The 19,899-nt window shown below is 49.3% G+C and overlaps 1 protein-coding gene across 3 annotated transcripts in view; it reads right to left on the bottom strand.

Moving 5' to 3' along the window:
- Shank2 (SH3 and multiple ankyrin repeat domains 2) overlaps window positions 1-19,899 on the bottom strand; it is a 522,268-nt gene that overhangs the window by 135,579 nt on the left and 366,790 nt on the right. For all 3 annotated transcript variants that reach the window (XM_013514155.1, XM_013514157.1, XM_013514156.1), the window contains 2 exons: window positions 18,984-19,066; window positions 17,288-17,412 (listed from right to left, as the gene is read on the bottom strand). In XM_013514155.1, coding sequence (XP_013369609.1) covers window positions 17,288-17,412; window positions 18,984-19,066 — 208 coding nt within the window. The remainder of the gene's footprint in view (window positions 1-17,287; window positions 17,413-18,983; window positions 19,067-19,899) is intronic.

Here is a 19,899-nt window from a genome sequence, read left to right as displayed (position 1 = left end):
TGCTTAGCAATGGGCAATTAGGCTGCCTCTGAGATAAATTTCTGTGGCTAAAAATGCCCACGGGCCCTATAACTTTGACTTCCTGTTTGATTTGAATTTAAATCCATAATTGAGCACTGGGGAGAAATGTCCAGGGTGGTGATGGCACCTGAGAGAATAAGGCAGGGAGTGGGTGACACAGAGCCACTTGGCAGTGACTGCGGTGCCATAGGGCTCTGATGTCACAGGAACCACATTTGTAAAGGGAGTGGTGGTTCTGCGTGGTCTCCAGGGATAGTGGCTCCTGCTCCAATCTATGGAACTGAGCCCTAGCGGTCAATCTGTTCCTCACCTCTCCCCATGACTCCTGGCTTCTTCTGGGAAATAGCAAATGACACAAACGGGGCACGGATTTCCTGGAGATTTATAGCTGGCTCAGGACTTGTCCCTGCTGAAGGTGTTGAAGAATTACCAGGGCCCTCTGCGTGGCCAGAACAAAGCAGGGACAATCCCTCAGGTGTGAGAGCTATAATTTCACTGGCTTATTCATTTTTAATTGGACAAGGGCCACAAGCTAAAAAAAGAAAACGTTGCTTTACGAAAGAGCTGAGTTCCCTTTGACTCACTCCCTTCCTGTCTCCTCCTCTGAGGTGACCCCGTTATCACACTGATATGGAGGCTTCCAGAACTTTCACACAGCATTTATGTTCCCTGGGAAAGTGTTGTGTATGGAAATATAGTATTTTTGCATACTTTTTATTTAAAAAAAGTATAGCCTGCACTTGTCATTCAAGAATATACCCCGGGAATGGCTTCACTTCTGTGTGCATTTATTCTCCTTTTTCTTTCAAATTTCTGCATAGTGTTTTTTATTTTACTTTGAGACAGGGTCTCACTAAGTCACCCAGGCTGACCTGGAGCTTGTTACCCTCCTGCCTCAGCCTCTCCCGGAAGGCTGGGATTACAAGTCTGCACCACCACGCCCAGCTTCTGCATAGTTTCCATTCATTTAACAAAGACTGTTGAGTGCTTGCTAGGTGCTTGCTGTTGCAGGTGAGCAACGAAGACAGTCTCTCACAAAGTTATCATCCCGTGGGGGAGACTGACTGCAATAGAATATAAACAGCAGCCATGCTGTGCTGCAGTGAATACAGAGGACATAGTTTAAGGGGCTGAAGGTGGAGGAAGGAGCATGCAGTGGGTATGGGGGCAGAGGTGGGGCCTGAGCCAAATCTCTGGCAACCCCAGGATTCTCACTGAGGCTGGAGCTTCCCTGACCCTTTCTCAGAGATGAATATGCTGGGGGACTTGGCCTTGGTCACAAAGGAAAGACCTAGTACTTGAAAAGTTTTTGTAAAAGTAAAAAATATTGCTTTTCTTCCTTTTTAACTAAAACATGAAAAAAAATTTTTAAAGGCAGAGTCTTGCTATGATTCCAGGGTCTCCTTTAAATTGTGGCCTGAAGTAATCCTCCTGCCTCAGCCTTCCCAAATAGCTGGGACTACATTCATGTGCCACTGTGCCCTAACTTTTTTTATGGTGCTGGGGTTCAAACCCAGAGCCTCATGCGTGCTAGGTAAGCACCCTAGCACTGAGCTATACCCCCAACTCTAGTTGAAATTTTAGAAGTTATGATAGATATACATGAAATGTCTCACCTTAGCCATGGTTAAGTGCACAGTTCAGGGGCGTCAAACATATTCACACTGTTCTGCAGCTGTCACCACCATCCCTGGATCTTGGCACCCCGCCCTACTTCCTGTCTCTATGGACCTGACTACTCTGGGGACCTCATGTAGGTGGAATAATATAAATTCTTTCCTGTCCTTCCCAACATGGCAGCTCTTGGTATCTGTCCACCCCTTTCCTGATACTTCACAGCCTGGACACCTGGGCGTCAGTGACAAGTCCCTGGGCGGGGCCAGCAGCCCTGCTGCATGGCAGTCTGCCTTGGAAGTGGGTGCCACTGCCCCGATGCAAATAAAGGGGAAGGTCTCTGTGGAGGGACACAGCTTTCTGTGGCATGCCCAGGATGGGGCTGAGCTTAGCCCTGCTGGAGGGACAGCACAGGAATGTGTCTCAGCCCCGGCCGGGGCTCTGGCCACCAAACCCTGGTTTGCTACAATGGTTTCATTAATTCCTTCCTCATGCACATTTTCACCAAGTGACAGCTCATGCCTTCTACCAGGAGCTGTACTTGGACCTCAGACACACAGAGGAAGGAGGCGTTTTTGCAGGGGTCAGACTGGCCAGGCCGATGCATAGGTACTCATTAATCAAAAGCCTCCAGTGAGCACCCCATGAAGGGGCAGCCCACGTCACAGGTCCCATCTGCTCAAGGCCAGAATATGGGGCTGTTGGACCAAGGCAGGGGCCATGTGGAGGGGCCACAGGCTGGGGACAGTGCTAGCCTTGGGGAACATGGCTAATTCAGGCCACTCTATCCAGAAGGCTCATCAGAAACACTCTGGGAACATTAACTGACAACAAACAAGATTTCTTCCTGGAGCAGATGAGGTCAGGCGAACACAGGAATTAAAACAAATCGCCAGTGACCCCTCAAGGGTGCCGCAGAGGCTCAATTGCTATTCTAATGAGGTAATGATGTGTGTGCCACGACTCCAGGCAGTGCTGCCCACCACCAGGCCCGAGGGCTGAGTCACTGTGAGCTCGGTGGTGGCCTACACTTCTCAATTTTGTCTCAAGAAGGGTCCAGGGGGCTGGAGCTAGGAACAGCAAGCGGGGCTGGGACCCTGCAGCAGGGCAGCTAGATCCTCCAAGAGACCCTAATACCATCTCCTGCCCGAGGAGCAACCACACTTCAAGAACTACAGATGTGGATTTGAAGCTTTTCGCATTTCCACGGTCCTGGCTTGTGGCTTCCAACTGTCTCACACTCAGCTGCCGCTTGTGCCCAGCACTACCTCTGCTGCCTCCCTCCTGGGACCCATGAGGGTGGAGGAGACCCTGGCACACAGTTGATGCTCACTGACTGGCAGAGGCCAGTACTGAACTAGCCACTGTGATCACTGCCAGCACCGTTGACCCCAGCTCCCCACACATGGGGGCCACCTGCAGAGACAGAGCACTTGGATCTCCCAGGGTGCCCTGACCTTGGCCACTCGCTGTGGGTGGCTGTGAGACTCATGCTGGGGAGGATGTCATGCTTCTGGGCTGGAATGGACAAGCCCACCGGGGCCAGGTGCTATGCGCCTGAGTCCTGCATGGTAGGTCAAAGGTGCTGGGAACTCGTTGCTAACAGTGCCCCTGCCTCGGTGGCTCAGCAGGTTCCTGTTCTGTGGCCACGGGGCTCATTTATCCCAGTGCACAGCCTTCCACAGGGCAGTCCTGCCCACTCTTCCCCGCCACCAGCTCAAAGTAGCTCCAGATGAGTTGGCAGATGTGTAACCCAGATAAACACCATCACCCCACGTGGCCCCGTCCTTGCCTGGAAGGATTTCTAAATATCACAGACAGATAGGAGTACGGATTCCTAGTTGTTAAGGTTGTTGCTCCAACTGTTAACAGGGACGGGACCCCAAGCCCTGAGCATCACCTCTCAGCAGCCCACCGTTCACAGACCCCATGTGTGACCTACCTTCCTGTCTGGCCTCTGCTTGGCTGCCTTTTCTTCCAGCTCTCTGCCTAAGCCCCCTCCTTCCTCTGTGCCTTTCTTCCCCCTTCCTCTAAAATCTGCATCACAAAAGATACCACGTCTGCAGAGACTCTCCCTCTTTGGCAGATGAAACAGGAAGATCTGTGAAGCAAGAAACTGCACTGCTGACTGACTGATTGATGGAATGAATGAATGAACGAATGGAGGTTAGATGGTTGAATGCATCACATTCTACATATTTTGAAGATGCCAGGTGTAAACCTGGGTCACCCCTTGGATGCCCAGACACAGGGCCCTTTATCATAAGGTCAAGACAAAAGTTCCCTGGGCCTGGTCCTTCACGGAGGAAACAACGTCTGCAGGGGAAGCCATGGCTTCTGAGGCCAGTCTGTCCATATGCATGGCCAGGGGGCTCCTGGGCCTCAACATGGGTTTGAGGGGATGCGCTCCAAGGCCGGGGAAGATCAGGGAGCCTCTGCCCCCTCAGAGCCCTAGAATCTCTGTGATAGTGTCCAATGGGCACAGGGGCACATACAGAGCCCAGTGAGGTGGGAAACCATCACAGGCCTCCTCTCCAGGCACAGCAGAGATCTGTCCCTTTCCTTCTCATACCCGAGCCTCACCTGCCCTTGGGAGCCATCTCCTACCCCCTCATTCTCAGGTCTTGTGGTTCAGGTGGGGCTGAGCCAACCCATCTTCCAGCAAGAATGTGTGGCTTGGCCACTCAGGATCTCCTTCATGGGGAGAATCTGCTAGAAAATAAAGCTGGCTCAGAGGGGATGAGAGCTGCTAGGGTGGCCAAGATTCTGGGAGATTGTTGAGCACCTGGATCCAGCCAGGCCTGAAGTCAATCATTGCTGGGATTTTCAGAGACTTGATCAGCAAACTGCAAGCTGAGCCAGTCTGAATGGAACACTGGCGGTTGTGTGCAGAAAGCCGTGTAGTAACACAGCTGGCTGAACGCTGAGGAGTGGGTACTTTTACTCAGATGCCAACCTCAACTCACCCCCCTGGATGTTGAGCAACCCTATTCCTCTACCTCCTCCAGAAAGCACCCCCAGGCATCCTCCAATCAGTGACGACTTTTATTTTTCAAGGACACTCACCCTGCTCAGTCAAAACCTTCCCCAATCCCTAAATTATTTCCCCAGCTCTACTCCAAGTGGGGACTCTCTGAAGCAGCTGCCTGCCTGAAACTCAGCCTGGCTGTGCATCTGTAGGTGAGGGAGTCTCCCTCTCTGTGCCTCAGTCTACTCATGTAGGAAAAGGAGACAGCAGAAATGTTTAAACTAGCTGGTGCAGTGGTGCACATCTGTAATCTCAGCACGCTGGAGGCAGAGGCAGGAGGACTGCAAGTTTGAGCCCAGCCTGGGCATGTGCCACCATGCCTGGCTAATTTTTTATTCACAACAGACAAAAGATGAAAACAACCCTGAAGTCCCTCACATGGTGAACGGATACACAGAACACATCCATCCCCCCCAGGGGAACATTCTTCACCCACCAAAGTGAAGCACTGACTCTCGACATGGCATGGATGAGCCTCAAAACTACGGTGCCCTGTGGCAGACTTGTAGGGTACACATGGTGTGACTGCATTTGGATGCGACACACATTCTGGGACCCAGTTTCTGGAAAGCAGGTTAGTGATCGTCAGAGGCTGGAAGGAGGATGGGGAGTGACAGCTCCCGGGGATGGGATTTCATTCTGGGGTAAAATGTCCTAGAATCGTACAGTGGTGATGGTTGTCCAGCCCTGTGAATGTACTTAGTGTCACTAAACCGTACACTTCCATACAGGAAATTGGTAAATTTTATGCTTTGTGTATTTTTCCACCATAAAAAGATAGACCAAAATGGATAAAAAATTATATACAGGACACACATGACAAGATACATTGCTAGCAGACACATATAAAGCAATAAAAGTCCTCAAGTACACGCTTTATTATGTTAATATCATTGCTTTCTCCCAGGGCAGCATTGCCTGACTTCTTCCTTTGCCTTCTCTGCATTCCCGATTCCATTTGTGACTGACATGACTGGCTCAAGTCAACATGAAATAATATGAAATAATACTCACGTAAACGTGCCTCACAGTCACACATGGGGTCACATTTACACTAAACCCCTAAAACTCCCCATGAAGAGGGGCACGCCCTCCCCTGTGGACTCCTGGGTCTGCACGGCATGAGGCTGGATGCTGAATTTTAGGGGGAGGGAGGCTCATTGATTTTCTCTAATGTTATCCAGCTTTTAAATCTTGGGGTTCCTGGCCCTCTGGGGGAGTGGGACCTGCGAAGCCAGCATGGAAGGTTCTCAAGGCCCCTGAGGCCTCCTGATGTCTTGATAGGAGTCGACTGGCCTTATCCATTTGACTGACAAAGACTCACTTCCTGTTAAACCCTGATGTTCTTGGGCCAGTGCGACCCAGGGCACAAGATGGGCCCCTGGCCCCTGGATAGGGCCAGGTTCTGGCAAGAAACACTGACCAACAAGTCCCTACATTATAGGAATTCACTAACTGGCAACACTGATGATAAACATGCCTTAGCAGAGCCATATGGCTGGGGAGGCTTGTGCCATTAGGTAAGCTGGTCAGGTCAGGCTTTGGAAGAGGTAACCATGGGGAAGGGAGCTGTTATGGCTTGTGTCCAGATGTCCCCCTGAAGTTTCATGCAGTTGTAGGTGGGGCTTCTTCAGGAGTGGCTAGATCTAGAGTGTGTGATGCTGGGATTAAGGGTGTGTGATTATTAAATCAGTCCATTGATCGGTTTGGCACCACCCTAATCCTGCTAAGCTGGATAGAATATAAAATGGTCAGAAAGAAACTGCTGCAGCCCCTAGCTTGCCCTTGCTTGCCTGCTTGCTGTGGACTGGTTTTCCTGTGGAATCCCCCTCTGCCATGCCACCCTGCCTTGGAGCCAGCTGACTATGACCTGAAACTTCTACAGACTGTGAGCCAAAGAAACTTTTCCTCCCTTAACTCTGAATGTCAGGTATTTTGTCTCAGCAATGAGAAAAGTAAGTAAGACAGGAGCCATGGTGAGCACAAGGTGTAGTGTGTTCCAGGAAGAGAGAATTGTGCAAAGGGCTGGAGGTAGGCTGTGCTCCTGATTCTCAAGGAGGTAAGAAATCAAGCCGAGCCTGTGAGGGGTGGAATGAAGGGTGGGTCAAGCTGAGGCCCGGGGGCCAGAGGCCTTGCAGGTGGATGTTGGAATCAGAGCTCAGCACAGGTAGTGCCTCTCCAGAGCTGTGAGTGCAGGAGAGGAACTGTGGGACTGATCCCCAGGCAGGAGATGTCAAAGGTGACAGTAACCAGACAGCAAAATCCTTAGATGTTAAACATGAGAGCAGTAAGACCGGAATGCTCAGTGCTCGGTTAGAGCATGCTGCTGAGGCCAGATTGGCTCGGAATCCCAGTGCAGCCTCTGTGACTCAGAATCTGCTATCTTAACCCCTCCATGCCTCAGTTTCTCTGTCTGAGAAATGGGGACAGTGTTCTAATGAGGGTTAAATGTGTTAGCATACATAGAACCCTTAGTGGTGCATGGTCAGTAATGGTGAGGGCAGATCTGAGCTGAGCAAAATGTGTGGGTGAGTCTGTCCAGTCTACCACCCTCATTTGGGAGGGATCCAGAAACCAGAGTCCATGTGCCAGAAGCCACCAGGTCCTGCCTGTCCCAGCACTGCCACATGCACCCCAAACAGCAGTTGTTGGCCTGTGGCTTGGGGCTTCTCATCAGCTCAGCATCCAATCATATCCTCTCCCTTCTCTGAAGCCTTCATCCATCCCCACTTCCAAGGCCTGTGCTGGAGACTGTGGTCCTCAGCTGGGCAGAATGGCCTGGCCCTGCCCTTGTGACCCTCACAGTCAGTGGGAAAGACATGTCTAGGCACACTACAGTGAGTACCAAGGGGTTTGTCTCTCTTTCAGGGGACAGAGTCTGGCCTGTCTGGCAATGTCAACATCTCCCATATCTGAGAACAATAATAGTAACGTGTCCTTGCACATAGCACTTAGCTGTTCCTGCCTTTCCCCATGCCTTGCATGTACAGATGCCCTTAAGTGTCATGAGACCTGTGATATAGGTGCTTTTCTTATTTCCACTGTGCAGATTGAGGCACAGAGTGGTTGAGCAACCTGCCCAAGGCCACACAGCGGACTTGGCAGTTGGCTCTTGAGACTGTGCTTTTTAGGCCTGATCTATCTAACCCTACTTCCAAGCTTCTCAAGAGTGGTGGCCTCCAGTGTGGTCTCTGCCTCTACCTCCCTTCTTCAGCATGGGCTGTAGCCTGGCCATCAGCACATCACATATTATTGCTAAAATGCCCATAGCAATAGAAAGAGGTCTCATGACTCAGCCTAGCATTCAGAGCCTTCCCTAACCTGGCAGCCCTTATCCTCTTCATCCTCCCCCATTCCCAAACATTTCTACATGTCCCCCATCTCATCCTCATTGTGCCCTCTGCCTGGGATGCCTTTCATCATCAGAAAGCCCTTACTGCATACTCAGCAGTGGGTGGTCCTTTATCTCATAAAATACTATCTTGCAGGACAGGTAGTGACAATGACAGGATGCTGTGAGAGGGTGTCCCGGGGTATCAGCAGTAAAAGAGAAGCAGAATGACCCAGACAGGGATGGTGGGGGAAATCAAAGGGAAAGTGTGTGTGAGTACTGGGGCAGAGGTATGATCCATTCTAGAGATAGGGAGGGAGGGCAAGGGGCAAGGGGCATGGTGTGGTGACATCTATCGCTGGTGGTGCAAGTGTGCCATGTCCCCAACTTGATCCTGATAGCTGACTCCTTTGTCTGCTACTTCAGCTCTGAGAGTTTCCACCCTGACCTCACCTTGCCCCTCAAGGACAAGGACAGTCCCTGTTCCTCTCTATAACCCCTCAGCCCTGCTCACAGGATGCTGAGCACAGAAGAGATATGCAGAGAGGTTGTTAAGAAGAATTGAAGGTCCTGGCTGGAGGGAAGTGGAGAACTGCTGGTGGATGGTTTGCCTCACGGAACCAATGTGCAGACACCATTCACGAGACCCTATCACCTCAGGCAGTGAGTGTGGTCTTGTATACTCCTTCCCTGCCCCCCACAACTCTATTACTGTTGGCAACCTTCCCCATTCCCAGGGCTGACAAACTCCATCAATTAAAGATCCTACAGAGCATTTATTGTAGGGTCTTCTTTCAGTTCATTTGCCAACCTAACTGCTTGTATCATAAAACCCCACAAAGGGCATTATAGCCAGAGACAAATCAATACTAATGAGAACTTCAAACACACTGGGAGAAGGGAAGTGGGTGTGAGGGAGGCCAGTGGAGAGGACCAAGGATCCTACTTCCAAGGGAACCAATTAGAGTGTCAGAGGACCCTGTGCTAGAAATTTCTAACATGGAAATGTCAGTTTTATTTCCTCCTGCAGCTCTTATCCTGCGTAGTTGGAGGATGGGTATACAACTTCACCCTTGGGTCAAGACGGATGGTTGTGAGACACATCCTAATGACTTAGAACTTACGCTTATCTGTCTTGCCCCCAGACACAGGGCAAGACAGATGAGGTTTGAGGGAAGTTTAGATCCAGACATCCTTATGGGGACTTGGGATACTTAACTTTTCTGAGGCTCAGTTTTATCACCCTTAAGATGTAATACTGCTTTCTGGGATAACCACCATGGAACACACCCTTTGGTCTCTGCTTTGAACCATGTGCTGTGTATAGGCTGATCTTGCTCACAAATAACAGATATCGTGTGAGAGATATGGATGATAAGTCCATCACTCAACATAAGAGATGGCCCTGATGGCAGCAGAAGCATGTGACATGAATGTGAGAGTCGGGGCAACTACACAGGGTGCCCCAGCAACAAGGTGAAGGTGGGCACAAAGCGTAGGGCACTACAGACACTCAACCACATCGGTCCTTTGCCCATCCTCATGGAAGAGATGTCTCCACCAAACGGATGAGCAGTGTTCCTAAGCAATGAGCCTCTGTGTCCATACAGACCAAGGACACAGGTGCAGGGAAAGCGGGTAGGGGAACAGCTTCCAGATACTACCGCGCTTCAGCACCACGGACAGAGCCAGCGAAGGGCGCCGTTCCGCAGCGTGGAACTGTTCAGCGTTCAGGGAGATGTTCAGCACCAGGGAGAGAGCCAGTCGCCCTTCCTCTTCTCCCTGTCACTGCTTGTAGCAGATCAGCCACACACAGTTGTACCTACTCAAGTTGACACCTGGGTTTCAGTGGACCAGTCTATTACCCGCCAGCTCCGCAACATGTGACCACTCCCCAAGTCCACCCTGAATGTTCCTGACTCCTAGTTTTGCTAGGCTTCTCCCCTCAGTTCTGTCTATGGAAACCACACATACCAAAGCCCAGTGGAAACACCATCTCTTTCATGGAACCTATTTTTCTGATTTATCTCGGGAATGTCACTATACTATGCCTTTTCCCCTCCTTCCAGACTGTGCGTTCTCCCAAAGAACTGTGTCTGATTCATGCTTTTCCTCCAGCCTGGCACCTGGTGCAGAAATGAATGAATGAAGTTCCAGGAACAATTTTTACATTTTCTACCGCTTGTGGGGGGCTCATGATGCCAGGAAGTGTGTTACATGCTTCAATCACATGCATTTTTATGTACAGGTAACAAACTGAGGCCATGAAAGGAGCAGTGTACCCAAGTCCACAGAGTTAAGAAGTGGTAGCGACTGGACTCAACCCTGGATCAGACTGCAGTTTGTGCCCTTCACCATGGCTTCTTTCTATCTCTCTCCAACCCCATGCACTGCCATCTGCCAGTCCCACGGAGTCTGAGCACTGTAGCCATGGTCCCCTGAAGTGATTCTGAATCTTTTTTTAGCTTGCGATTGAAATCACTGATGCTTCAAATTAGAACCCCACAATGAAGGAGCCAAGATTTCATATCTGCCATAGCTAAGCAACCCAAGTCCACCTTCTCAGCAGGATTCCTGGGCTGCTCCTCAGCTGGAACCACCTGTTCCCAGCTAATATGGAGGACAAAGGGAACGAATGATTCCTCAGGGTCAGGGCTATGTGCAGAAAGGGAATCCAGCCTCCCAGATGTCCAGGGGCTCCCCTCAGAGCCATGACTCATTTAGACCCTTGAAAGTAAAGACTAATGCTAGAAGCCTCAGGCACCTGACCCCGGTGGCTATATGCATCAGAGGGCAGACCTCCATGGTTGGCCAAAAGCCACAGAAGTCTGTGAACAGCGATGTTCCATACTTGGAGGGAGAGGGACTCAGGACAGACACTGATCATTACTGCCAACGAGACACTGGCCTTGACAATGAAAGCATCAACATGAACCTAGGTCAAGGATTCAGTAGTTGTGCTGGCGCCTTGCTAATATCAGTAGCTGCTTTGTCTGTAACTTCTTCATTGAATTAAACAGTCATTTGAACTATGTAAAGAAGATAAATGTTTGCTTTGAGGAAGGTGAGGTGGGGTGTGGATAAAGTTCCTAGGTTGGCCATCAGGGTCTGATGGCCTCTCATGTCATCCCCTAAAAGGCAGCACAGAAGTAGGCTATGGGGTGTGGGTGGCTGAAGTCTGGACCCAGGATGCTGGCACCAGGGAAATACAAAAGGTCTATGGCCCTGGAATTTGTCACTAGAGGATAAAGTGGATACCAAAATGGAAGTTCCAAGATTATCTGAAAGCCAGACCTGTGCCCAAACAGAATCAGGAAAGGTTTCCATTGCCCTGGGAGGAGAGGTGTAAGCCAAATCAGAGGGCATACTGCCAGCAACAGTGGGGTTGAAGGGTGCCTGTAGTGGCCAGTACCCCCTCGCCCCCATGGAGAGGCATAAAGAAGCTATGGCCAAGACATCCTCAGCTGCAAGGCCTGTGTGTGAGGGGGCACACATGGATGTGATCTGTAACTGCTTCATGGTTGAAATGACAGTGTTAACAATCATCTGTCATTATTGTTATTATTATTATTTGTTCAACTAATGTTTATTGGTTTTCTCTGAGTAGAGTACAAGATGACAATCAACAACAAATACTGACTAAGTGGCAGCCCTGTGCCAGAGGGACCAGCAGCGCTCGTGCCAAATCTTGAGCGCCACACAGCTCAGCTCATGAGATTCGATTCTCGCACTACCCACATTACTCATGGGGAAACTGAGACACAGCAGGCATGTGCTGGTTAATAAGGCTCATAATGACTGATCAGCAAGAGCCTGGTCTCCACTTCTTTTCCTCTAAAGAATATCTGTGGCTGGGTGAGGATGCCCTGTTGTCACTGCACTGCTTCAGCTGATTTGGAAGTGATGATTTGGGCAAACTTGTGCTACAGCCTACATTACATTTTCCAAATCCCATTCTCAAGTGCCGGCCTAAGAAACATTTTGTGACATATTCACATGGTCCCTAAGGAAAACAACAGGGCATCTGTCTTAGCATCCTTATTTCAATACAACCTAGTGATAAAACAATTCTAGGCCATCTCTAGTGCAAGTATTTAATATGAGGGAAAAGTAATTAGCAAACTGAAGCGTTGCTTTTCAAGGATGAAGGATATTGCTGCTTGCTTTAATTGCAAAGGAAAACCTATTTAGGGAAATTAACACAAAACGAGATCGGCCACTTCAGGGCTAAGAAAACAATCACAAAAACCATAGGAGTCTTCCCAGCGCTGCCTCCAGTTGCAAGAGAAGGCCCCAGGAAAATAATTAACACCTGGAAAGTTTTATCTCCGGACTAAGGCCACCAGCCTGGTTGAGGAGAGTAGGACAGCTCTCCCCAGTGTTGGATGGCCTTCTTCTAAGAAATATTTTTCTATTTACAAATTATTACTTGTCAAAAGATTAGTACTATAGAAAATCTAAGACATAGAAAATCTAAGACATAGAAAAATCCTAAGAAAGAAAATAGTGTAACCCCATCTCTCTAGGGGTTAATACATCCTTTTTTTACTCTGTGCACAGATTTTTATGGGGGGGTATTCTTTGCACGATATTGTGCAGATAATTTAGGTTCTGCATTTCTCATGAAATATAATGCAGTAATTTCCTATTGGTATTAAGAATTCCTTGTAGGAATAATTTTTAATGTTTTCTCATGAATCTACAACAGATGTTTGCTGTACCCATAACTATTTCCCTTTGTTCTCTCCCTGCTGGCAACTCTTTTAAAAATTTATTTATATTTTTTGCTACACTGTGATCTCTACCTGCTTTTTAGACAATTCCCTTAGGATGGATTTCTGGGTATAATTCCCAGCTCAGCTGTAGGGTTCCTGTTACACACTGTTGCACCAATTTCTACAAGTTTACTGCAATTTATTCTTTTACGTAGCAACATGAGAGTGTTGTTATCAGCAACGGGTATAGTAATTTAATAAAAGTGTTTGTCAATTTGAAAGTAAAAATCAGCAGTGCATGTTTTGTTTATTTCCTCACCATCTTCCCATTTATACATCAAGCCCATCAAAGTCTGCCATGTACCTTGAGCTGGACATGACATGATAGAGTCAGGTGGCAGGCTGGGATCCCACCATCTCACCTTACCAGCTATAAAACCATGGGCAAGTGATGTGACCTCTCTGTGCTTTAATTTCCTCATATACAATGGGGGTGACAATACATGTATTTTATAGGATTGCTGTTCAAATTAGATGGGTCAGTGCAGGGAGTGGCCGATACTCCCTCAATGGCTATAAATAAGGCCACGGCTTGTGGGGATAGTCATTGCAAATTCTGTTTGCCCTCACATGTTTGCTGCTGAGTTGCTTTATGAATATCTCTTGAGATCAAGATATTTTAGTTCATGAAAGTAATTCAAGGAAAAAAACATCTTAGATTTCCACATGGGAAGTCTGGGGGAAAAACTTTGATCCTACCACAAGATTAGTGCAGTTTGCTTCTAGTTGGGACTCAGAGATGTAGGTTAGCAGGACAAATAAAGAGGTTCAAATGCTACCTCATTCAGGCTAGCAGGCCATCATCTTGCTTGCCCACCAGGACCCTGTGACTTTACCCTGACTTTCTAAAAGCACAGCTGCTCTGACTCCAGCCTCCCAGCTCTGATCCAGCCAGTGTGGGCTGGAATCAAGTTTCCACATGGCTAACAGACTTCAGGTGATTCTGATGCCCAGCCAGGTCGCATGAGACAAGGCTCTTCGTGAGCCCTGTAGGACTTGCAAGTGACACTAAATGTCATGTCTCCTCAGTGACTCCATGCACAGTGGCCACCCATAAATGTCCACACCTTATCCGTGACTTCACATAAACTTTGACAGTGAGTGACCTCTGACCTCTTTTTCTAGGTCAGGAAGACTCAGTGACACTGACTCCGGGGGATTCCAGCAAATGAGCTGATCTGAAGATGGCAAATATGGTGAGCCCTCCTCATCCTTAGGGTGTGTTTCTACCACTTCTACCAATTGTGGGTGGAAAGTATTTTTAAAAATTTGCCTTTGTGTTAAACATGCACAGATTTTTTTTCCCCGTCATAATTATTCCCTAAACAATATAGTGTAACAACTATCTACAAGCATGTATACTGTATTAGGTATTAGAAGTAATCTAGAGATGATTTAAACTGTATATGGGAGGATGTACACAGATGATATGCAAATGCTAAATTGTTTTATATAAGGGATTTGGACAATCTCGGACTTTGGTACCACCAGGAGTCCTGGAGCCAGTCCCCCATGGATGCTAATGGATGATTGTACACCAATCTGCAGAGCCACTCTGATCAAATATCCTCACCCTCAGGGACACATTTATCCTCCTTGCCCACCTCTGAGATGTTTTATGACAACCTAACTCACACACTGACATGTGTGGCTTATTGTAATGCCCACCCTGAGAAGAGCCATTTACAGGGAACTGAACTCAAAGCTTTTGATTTTGATCGGGGGGAATGCGGTCAACAAAGAAGCAACAACCATAACAAAAGAACAAACTTCCCAAATGCTTCAGCAGGGGAGAAAGAAAGAAATTCTAGAAGGCAAATACCCAGGAAGATCATGCACCCCAGGAAACCCTTCATTATGGGATCTGACTTGGAGCAGGATGATCATGTCAGGGTGCGTTGACAAAGTTAAAGATGGAAAAATGAAGCTCTGTAGATGTGGAAGACTTTAAAAGCCAACATTCACTTCAAAAGTGGCCCGTTGGTCCAAAGGTTTGAACCACAGCATGCATTTTTAGAGAGAAAATAAAATGTCTGACACACTTTTGAGATTCTTTCAAATAAAGCAAAAAGACGGCTTGCCAAGGGGTATGGGGGAAACGAGGGCTACATGCTGGCACTTTGGGCAGCTTTGCCCATGGAGACGTCAGCCTCCCCGGGAGCTCAGAAACCCACCAACTCATGCCCACATGGAAATCCAGTGAGGCTGTTTAAAACAATCCCTCCAAGGTCAAGTTTTTCATCGAAAATGTAGAAAAATTGTTGGAAGAAATAAGCCTCTCTAAGGCTATAAATTATTTTAATATTCCAGCAATGAAATCCAGTAGCCAGGAAAACATCTCAACAGGGATTTTCAATCTTACATCTAAGCACCTGGCAGAGGTGTTCAGAGTCCCCTTGAGGTAGGCTGAGAAATGAACTGGGAGGAGCCTGTTCTTTCAGGCCTTTGACCTTATGCTGCTGTCAGTGTACAATCTGAAGTAAGCAGCCTTTTGAACATGGTTGTGGATGGCCTGGGCCTCCCTCCGGTCTCATGTGACATCTTAGGCCTGACACAGTCCTAACATATCTCTAGCCATTCCTAGAATCCTGAAACTCAGAGCTTCCCCAGAATTAAAAGCCTGCTCTAAAATGGCAAATATATTTGCACATCAGAGGTTAAAATCAATGTCAAAGGAGGTGGTTTGACGATAGAAGGCCAGCCACACCTGATGCTTCAAATTCTTGTGAGGCTTTAGTCAGACAGGACAGGGTGTCAGGCCTCTTTGGTTGGTCCAGGTGCTCGGGGCAACACGCACTAAGCCAGTAGTGTACCAGCGGTGCGTACGCCCCTCCCTCTCCGGCCAAGTTCCTCTATTGACTTGCTTATCAAAGAAACAATCCAACCAGCCGAACAAGGCATCTGCTTGTGCATCTGCAGCCCTCATTTATTATTAAAATCCATGAACAGCACCACCCTGTGTCAGCCCACCAGGGCCCTTTCTCTGTCACCCTCACACACTTGCACGATACTCAGAGACCCCAGTCTTGCCTCCCCGCCCAAGGCCACACCCCCTCAGTCTCTGTCTCTTTCTCTCTCTCACACACAGGAAGGGGATTTACATCACAACTGCATCCTACAGAAGATGATTCAACCTAGTCTGCATTTTCATGAGGGTTACAAACCAAATTAACCCACAGAGCTGCAGTGGGCTCTGGGCTCCACCATTCTGGAGCTGCATCTGATAGTTTCAACACACAAGAACCAGAATTAGCTCACTCTGCACTCAAATCTGGCTCTGATTGGTCAAGACTAATTTAAATCTGTCTTCTCAGGAAGTGATATGGAATCAACATGAGACACTTGGAATAAGTTAACACACCTTTTCCACCTTACCTGGCTCCCTCTTCCCCAACAGCATCTTCCCTCTGGATTTCCAGTGCCTCTTAATCTTGTGATCATTAGCCAAGTCACAGCTGGAAAAGCATCACTAGGAGTTTAGGCATCATGGGGAAATGGCTTCAAGGGGCCAGCTCAGCAGGACCAAAATGTGATCTCTCCCATCACAGAGTGCACAAGTGTCTGTTTTCTCTAGGCCACCTCTCTATTCCTTCCACCTGTATGTGGATTTCTGATACACAGGAAGTCAGGCTCAGGTTAGCACTGAGGAACACCTGTCCCAGAAATGTGAACTTTCAATTATTCCACCAGACCTTTTAGAAAGAATCTTTTTCCAACCCACAACATATCCTTTCAGACTTCATATTCCAAAAAAGCAACACATTCCTTTGTACCATGGAATTGAAAGTAACATCTAAATCCCCAGGCAGGCAATGGTCATATGTGCTGGGATTCAGACACCTTGTACATTCCAAATGCAAATATAGGTGAAGTTCACAGGTCACAGGCACCTGCACCCAATGAGATTCTTTAAATGCAGAGGAGGTTCCCTCCTTCTAGGTGCTATCAAAAGCGAGTTTTCAAGTACTTGCACACCAAGGTTTCTTTTTAGCCCTGTCTACTCAAGTTATGCCCTTTGGCCCATGCTCCTTGGTCTTTGAAGACCATCACCCATCCAATGACTGCAAATCCACCTGAGCCATCAGTGACAGATCTGGTGCCAGTAAATGACACATTGGGCTTGCTGGCTGGCCCTTAGGACACAGGAGTGGGCGATGACTCCTCTTGGTGTCTATTTACAGAGTCACAACTAAACCACCCACAGATCCACACATGTCTTCACCATCATGGCAACCATGTCTCTTCTTCCTGCCTTCTACTTTAAGACCAATGGCCAAGTTCCACATACATTTCCTCCTTCCGAAGAATTATAGCCAGTGCCTCAAAGTCAACTCAAACACCAGGCCACAGGAAGTGACATACACAGGAGGTAGAGAGAGCCACACAGCACAAGTCCATGGCAGCCTCCATAAGCATTGCAGCTCACTCATTGTGGTTGTACCCTTATGACCATGACCCCTTCCCAAGCGAGAGTCAGCGCTCTCCCCAAATGAGTGATGTAAACACTTGTATCCCTACCTCGATCAAGAAATCCCCGGTCCTTAGTCCGGCTTGCCATGCCACCCCGCCTTCATCCACAGATTCCAGGTACTGCAGGGCTGGGAATGCCGGTGTTGGCGTGAATTCTTCAATGGGGGTGTCAGCTGGGAAGACAAAGAGCACCTCATCAGAAGCCTGGCAGATGTTTTCCAAGTTGGCTGTCCTGCCTCCCCTGGGTTACCCTGGGAAGAGGAGGGTCCCTGTGTCTCCTGCTGAGAGAGATTGTCTAGGCCAACTCCCCCGAGGGAAGAGCTTGATAATCATATTCCTGGTCAGTGCTAACTCAAACCTCGAAGCCACCTGCATGGTGGTGTCACCATCATGCTTCTGGGCCTCTCCACTGAAACCATAGAATAACGTGCTCTGCAGTATATGTCTACACGCCTGTCATTTTCTTTAAAAGCATCAGTGACTAAACATTTTTGGTTCTAAAAATGGAAAAGTTCCTCCCATACCACACAGAGCTAGAGAAACACCACACTAAACCACTTGACAATTTTAAATCTACGTAGACTTGTGACCAAGGGGGATTCAACTTGGAACGCAGATGCAACAGAATGCTAACCCGGTGGGTGGCTATAGATTTGGAATCTGTTCCTGACTCCTTTGCACTGGGAGCCTGGCTCTCTGTGACCACTGTGGAACCAGCATGCATGGGAGGGCTGGACCTCTGCTCCTCAGCAGAGCAAGGCTTGGCTTCCGGGGCCCATCTGGCTGCCAAGTACAACTCCAAGGCAAGAGAAGAACCTTCTTGGTTGTCATGAGAGGCCAGGGGTGAGTTGTGGGACTACGGAGATGCCTGGTAGTAGAAAGAAGAGGACATCACATAGATGGGCCTGGACATGCACAGGGGACAGAGGGACAGACTCAGTTTTTCTCTGCACAGACTACCATGGGGCTGCCTGGGCTGAAGGCGGATGGGCCCACCAGCCAGGAAGGAGCCTCTCTCCATACAGGTGCAGAACTCTACCACAGCATAGCTCTGAGATGAAACTTCCACATGGCTGACCCCCACACATGCGGTGGGCAGCTGTCTCCTCTCACGAGGGGTGATGCCATTCTGTCTTATTTGGAAAGGAGGCCCCCCACATAAAGGGCATGTGGTGGGTATACTGCCATGGACCACATCCCAGAGCCTCCCACCACAGGTCACAGGATGTATGTGCTGCCAGCTCAGTCAGTCCATGGCAGAGGGGACCATCTTGCCACCTTTCCATTGCAAAGTCACCTTAGAGGCAAACACATGGATGCTGCTGCCCTTGGAGCTGAAGCCCACTTCCAGAGCAGGCAGTTTCCGGGCTCCTGAAACTCAGGGCCGGTGATTCTGTGTATCTGAAATGAGGAGCTCAGAATGCAGCCACAATGTGGCTGAACTAAAGCATAAGATACTGATTACCCCCATGATTAAAGCAAGGTAGGGGAGGTAGGGAGGGGAGAGCCTGTTCCGACCAATACTGTGTATAGAAAATTAAAAATATGCCTAAAGTGAGCCCTGATGTTTTCTGAGGAAGGCAGAATGGTAAAGAGCACTGTTGTCTAGCAACCGAGTACCCTTAGGAAAATGCTTATTTAATGCTTATTTCCAAGCCGGGGGGAACATTCTTCATACAGGAGTGCACACACACACACACACACACACACACACACACGTATGTGAATGCACCCAGGCTCTTACCTTTTGCCCCTCGGAGCACAAACCCGAAGCCCTCATTGTCCTTCTTCTGTAGGACCACTGTCTTCTCCTCGATGATGCAGTCACTGTAGAGAGAATTCCGGGGATAGCGACCATTATTGTAACCCGTCATCATCACGGTGGCTGCTCCTCCGCCGGGGACGCTCATCATCATAGCCAATTAATCACCCAGCTCCCGGATCCCGGCAGCATGGAGGAGCCTGGGCGGCAGCGAGGTGCAGGCGGAGCTGGGGGGGCTAACGGGATAGGCGAGCGGGGCACAATGGGATGTGGAAGGGGGGGGCGGGCGGCGCAGGAGCCAGCCGGGGGAAGGAGGCAGGCATGCTGGAGAGGCTGCCCGGCTGCTGAGCAGCGGCTCAAGGCACCCGGAGGCCGGCCAGGACGCCGCCGCTGAGAGCAAAGAAAGTAAGTGGCCCAGGTGGTGGTGGCGGCGGCGGCAACAGCAGCGGTGTCGTGAATGAGCTCCCCCCGCCTGCCTCGGCCAGATGCATCTTCCAGGGAAGCGGAATGAAATCAGCCCGAGGAGAAATGAGGCAGCAGTTTTGTTTTGCTTTTTCTTGAAGGGGTTTAAAAAGAAAATCAGATGCTATGTGCTCAGGCGGCGCAGGAGCCAGTGGCAGGCACAGGAGACACAGGGACCTGAGCGCTGCATCCCGTGCTCCCTCCTTCTCTCTTCCTCAGGAAGGTGGTGTGCAGTAGGCAGGAGCCCCCACAGTCATCTGATGAGCCCACAGCGCGACCGCGGTGGCTGCCTGGGCGTCATCCCGCGCAGAGAATCCGCAGGCTGGGCTGGCGGCAGGCAGGGCGGGGGAGCGGCCAGCGTGGTGCCTCCCATGGCCACAGCGAGGGACTTCCGAACAGAGAGCGGGGCTCTGGGCGGGAGGAGACTGCTGATTTC

Source organism: Chinchilla lanigera, unplaced genomic scaffold (genome assembly GCF_000276665.1).
Source record: "Chinchilla lanigera isolate Chin_1 unplaced genomic scaffold, ChiLan1.0 scaffold00021, whole genome shotgun sequence".
Lineage (NCBI taxonomy): Eukaryota > Metazoa > Chordata > Mammalia > Rodentia > Chinchillidae > Chinchilla > Chinchilla lanigera.
The sequence above is the reverse complement of the archived record's forward strand: the minus strand, read 5'-3'. Positions and strand labels throughout refer to the sequence as shown.